We start from the raw sequence: 4,448 nt of genomic DNA, 5'->3' as shown, positions 1-4,448 counted from the left end.
CAGATCCTGAGCCGGTGCCGCGGGCCCCTCTGCCCTCCATACGCACAGCCCTGGGGCAAGGCAGCCCCATCCCCCGTGCATCGTGCAGCTGGGCCAGGCCAAGCCACGCTGCGTCCTTGTCCCTCCCAGCTCCGTCCCTTCGCCAGCTGCCACTCAAAGCTGTCACCAAGGCCAGCCTATTGCCAGGCCAGTCTCGCTATAAGACTCCCAGACGCTGGCAGCTGCCAGCACCCTGGGCTTGGATGCGCCGGCAGAGCCGGGGGCACCCCGGTCTGGCACCCCTTGCCCTGCTGTCCACGGGGTCTGGCTCGGGTGATGCTGCAAGGGATGGAGACGTGCACCCACGTCGCGTCCCCTGGAACTCCCTTTGCTCCAGCAAAGCAGTGCTTCCTAAAGCGGGAGGAGGACGTGGTCCAGCGGGGAGGCAGCGTACGTGGGGGTGCCCCCGTGCAAATGCCTCAGCCTCCCTGCGCAGCTGCTCACACCGTGCTCCGACTGGGCAGCAGCAGCCCGGAGCTGCCACGAACTCCTGCACATCACTGCTCCGCTGACACCAGCTGGAAGAGTCGGTGGGGAGGATGGGCAACCAGCCCCAAGGTGAGCAGGGGTGCGATGAGGTGTTATGACGGGATGTGCACAGGGTGTGCGGCGTGCAAGGTGTGCAATGGGGTGCATGCCAGGGTGTGCACGGGGTGTGCGGCATGCGAGGTGTGCAATGGGGTGCACGTGGGGTGTGTGCTGTGCAATGGGGTGCGTGACAGGGCATGCACGGGGTGTGCGGCATGCGAGGTGTGCAATGGGGTCTACAGGGTGTGCATGGAGTGTGCTGTGCAGTGGGGTGCATGACGGGGTGTGCGGCATGCGAGGTGTGCAATGGGGCGTACGGGGCGTGTGCTGTGCAATGGGGTGCATGACAGGGTGTGCACGGGGTATGCGGCACACGAGGTGTGCAATGGGGTGCACGTGGGGTGTGTGCTGTGCAATGGGGTGCATGACAGGGTGTGCACGGGGTGTGCGGCACGCGAGGTGTGCAATGGGGTGCACGTGGGGCGTGTGCTGTGCAATGGGCTGCGCATACAGCAAAGGCACCAACTCCGTTCTTTGCACTTGCTGCAACCGTCGCACACAGCAGCAGCATTTCACTGGTGCGGCCGACGAGGGTCGAGGGACATCCCCCTCCCCTGCTCCAGCCCCGTCAGCATCGCTCCTGCATCTCCTTGCACTTTGCTTTCTCCCCCAGCCCCAGCATCCCGGTGCCTGCTGCCTTCCCCTCCCACTCCCCTCGATAAGAGCGCTGGGGGCTTATCGCCAGGGTCGACTCGAGCCGGGAGACCGGAGCAGCCTGGTGTCCGCAGGGCAGCAGCCTTGACTGCTCCATATTTCACTGCTATCTGCTCTGTCTGCTAGGATTAAAAAAAAGCAGCAATAACCTTCGTGGAGGAGCCGTCTCACGGCCGCACCCCAGATGTGCCTCACGGAGCAGGGAAACGGAGGCAGCAAGGATGGGGATATTCCCACCAGGACACCCAGGAAAACACGAGCAAGGCAGGACCGAACATCCCAGCACCGCAAGATCTGCCAAAAGCAGACACCCTTCCCAGAGCAGCGTGGGGAGCGTGGGAGGCTGGAGCAGTCCACTGACAGTCCGGGCTCCCAAACAGGAGATCGGGGCTGAGCTGGGGCTCAGACTCATCGCTGGCACTAGGGGGGGGACGGGACGGGACACGACATTGGGCACAACCACCATCCTTCATGTCACCGCTGTCAGCAGTGGCCAAGGGCTGGCAAAGCCCCTCTGGCACCCTGGACCCTCTCCCGGCGCACATTAAAAACCCACTGGGTTTCGAGGCTGACACAGCCCGTCGTGCACCCATGGGTGCAAGCACAGGTGCATCAGCCAGATCCCACCTAACCCTACACAGGGCCGTATCGAGGCACACGCAGACCCAGAGGGAAGGGCAGGTGCCCAAACGCCACCCCTCTCCTTTTCTCTCTCCCCAGGGCAGCCCCGGCGATGCTCTCTGGACGACCCTTCACCGCCCTCATATCCTTCAGCCCTGGGGCAGGCTGGAAGACTTGTGATTTTGTTGTTTCCAATATCAAGGGAAGCAAACAACAAATCCCAGTCTCCGCCCTGCCCCAGGCACAGGCTCCACGCCGGCGGGCGCTGCTGGCTCCCGACAGCCCCCCCCGCAAGCCGGGAATGCTGCGCCCATGTGCAAACCCCGGTGAAACGTGGCCAGGACCGGGGTGGGCAGCTGCAGGGAACAAGGTAGCAACTTGCTGGAGAAATTAAAAATAAACCAAGTCAGAGCGACGTGAATACGGACCTGAACGTGACATGGTCACGTCCTGCTGGCAGGCAGCCGAGCAAGCTGGCCGTGTCTCAACCACTCTCTAAATCATTGTTTTCTGCCCTGAAATGCTGCAGAATTGAGCAGAGAGGCGAAGGAGCTTCATTCAGCCTGCTCTGCCTCTAGCCCTTCCTTATGGCTCCCGTGGCTGAGCAAAGAAGATGCTGCAGCGGTTCAATATACATACATACATATATATGTGTATACACACACACACACACGTGCATTTTTTCCAAGCTAGCCCACTCCATGACCTCCTAACGCTGGGAGATTTCCCTGCTGACGCCCTCTTGCAGCACATTTAGAAGTTATTAACAGTCGGTTTGAACTTGCACCCCCATAATGACGGCTGTGGCCGCAGGAAACAGCCCATGCCGTGGCCAGGGACCTTAGTAAAATAAAAAATGGTTTCTTGAAAGAAATCTAGACATCCATTTCCTGCAATATCTCCCTCTGCCACATTTAAGAGGTTTGATTTCAAAGTCGAAAGTGTTACATTTGGGTATTGGGGGGAAAAGGCTGCGGTTCTCTGCCAGGGAGGGGGGAGGAATAAGGTGAAAATAAGTCCTTGACAGCAGAAATCTCTCCAAATCCATCAGCCATATTTGCCACTACCTGCTGAGGAAATTGCTCCTTCCATTACATTTTAAAGGAATTAATTCTATTTATCAGAGAAAAACGAGAGGAAACAGTCAGCAAGGAACACCTTTGGACAATTCCTCGGGGAAGGAGAGATGCAACAGGGAGAAAGTGCAATTGTTCCTTTGAAAGTGGGCTTTTGAACAGCACATTACCGAGGATTAGGGAAAGCTCTCTGGAGGGGATTAATGTTTCACTAAAAAGCTCCTTTCTCACCAGTCTTCAAAGCCGCCTTTTCCTCCCAAGCCTGGGCCGACCAAAGGTGAGACCCAAATCCCCTTGCGGATACCCAGGGCTGGAGCAGCTGCATCCATCACACCTCCAGGCTCGTCCGACCACAGCCCCGCCGTGTCCCTCCCCACGGCCCCTTCTGGGGAAGCCACAAGCCCTTCCCTCCCAGCTTTTATCCCCCATTTTGAGAAGGGGGGGGGGAACGCTGCTGCTCCCACTACCCTGCCCAGAGCCGAGGCCAGAGGCTCCCAAGGCAGGTGCAGGGCAGAGCTCTGAGCTCAGCACTTCACCCCAGTGCGTAGGCACGGGCAGATCACGATCCTTTTTTGCTCCCCGAGGGATAAGGGGGACCAGAGCATCAGTTGTAGCAGCTACAGGGAAAAGCCTGCAAAGCCCGCTAAAGAGACAGTGCTCAGCACAACCTTGGGGGAAATAACTCCTGTAAGGGCCGAGGGGTTGGTGAAAGCTGCACCAGCGCAGAGCATTTCCCTGAGCTCGTCCCCTTCCCCGCAGGGGGAAGCAGCTGCTCCCCTCTGCACTGCTTCACCTCCAGAGCCACAAATCCATCCGGCTGCTCCACACAAGTACAGCAAAGCCCCTCCGGAGCAGCAAGGAGGGGAGCGTGGCGGGTAGCAGCTTTGCCAAATTGCCCAGGGGAAGCTGGAGAGCTGGTAGATGAACATCAGATGCAAACAGAGGCTGCAAGCCGAGATAGCAGGCTGCCCTGTTATCTTTATTTTAGCACCTTGGTTGGTGAGCTGGCAGCAGGTGAGGAATAATCTCAAACTGACATAAGAGCGGATGCTGCGACATGGAGAGACAGGAGAAATATGTTTTCCTGCTTAAACAAGCAGAGAGACACTGAGGACTGAACGGCCTGTGAAGACTCAGCGTTTCCCCCTCTTCTCCCCTGAACAGATGACAATCATTATCCTCCTTCTGTGGGAAGCATTGGAGAATGGCTTCCACACACTTGCCACGGTCCAGAGCCCCCTCTGGAAAAGCAGGACTTCAGCTTAAGAAAAAAAATATCCTAGCAAGAACTTCTACAAGAAGCACATTAAATTCTCCTCAGTAATTCACAGCAGCCTGCCTACACTACCAGCAGGACCCCTCCACCACGCAGGTGTTTCCAGCCAGCTTTGCTCGCAGGCACCAAGCGGCCAGCCTCTGTGCGGCTCAGCTCCAGCCTCATCTCAGCGATGCTGAAGCATCCCCAACTCC

The 4,448-nt window shown here is 58.2% G+C and overlaps 1 protein-coding gene across 1 annotated transcript in view; it reads right to left on the bottom strand.

Moving 5' to 3' along the window:
- GPATCH4 (G patch domain containing 4) overlaps positions 1-4,419 on the bottom strand; it is a 7,973-nt gene extending 3,554 nt beyond the window's left edge. Inside the window, exon 1 of the mRNA XM_009320484.1 lies at positions 4,327-4,419. Within this exon, the coding sequence (XP_009318759.1) occupies positions 4,327-4,419 (93 nt within the window). The remainder of the gene's footprint in view (positions 1-4,326) is intronic.
- Between the last annotated feature and the right edge of the window lie 29 nt (positions 4,420-4,448).

The sequence above is a fragment of the Pygoscelis adeliae genome, unplaced genomic scaffold, assembly GCF_000699105.1.
Source record: "Pygoscelis adeliae isolate BGI_AS28 unplaced genomic scaffold, ASM69910v1 Scaffold153, whole genome shotgun sequence".
Classification (NCBI taxonomy): domain Eukaryota; kingdom Metazoa; phylum Chordata; class Aves; order Sphenisciformes; family Spheniscidae; genus Pygoscelis; species Pygoscelis adeliae.
The sequence above is the reverse complement of the archived record's forward strand: the minus strand, read 5'-3'. Positions and strand labels throughout refer to the sequence as shown.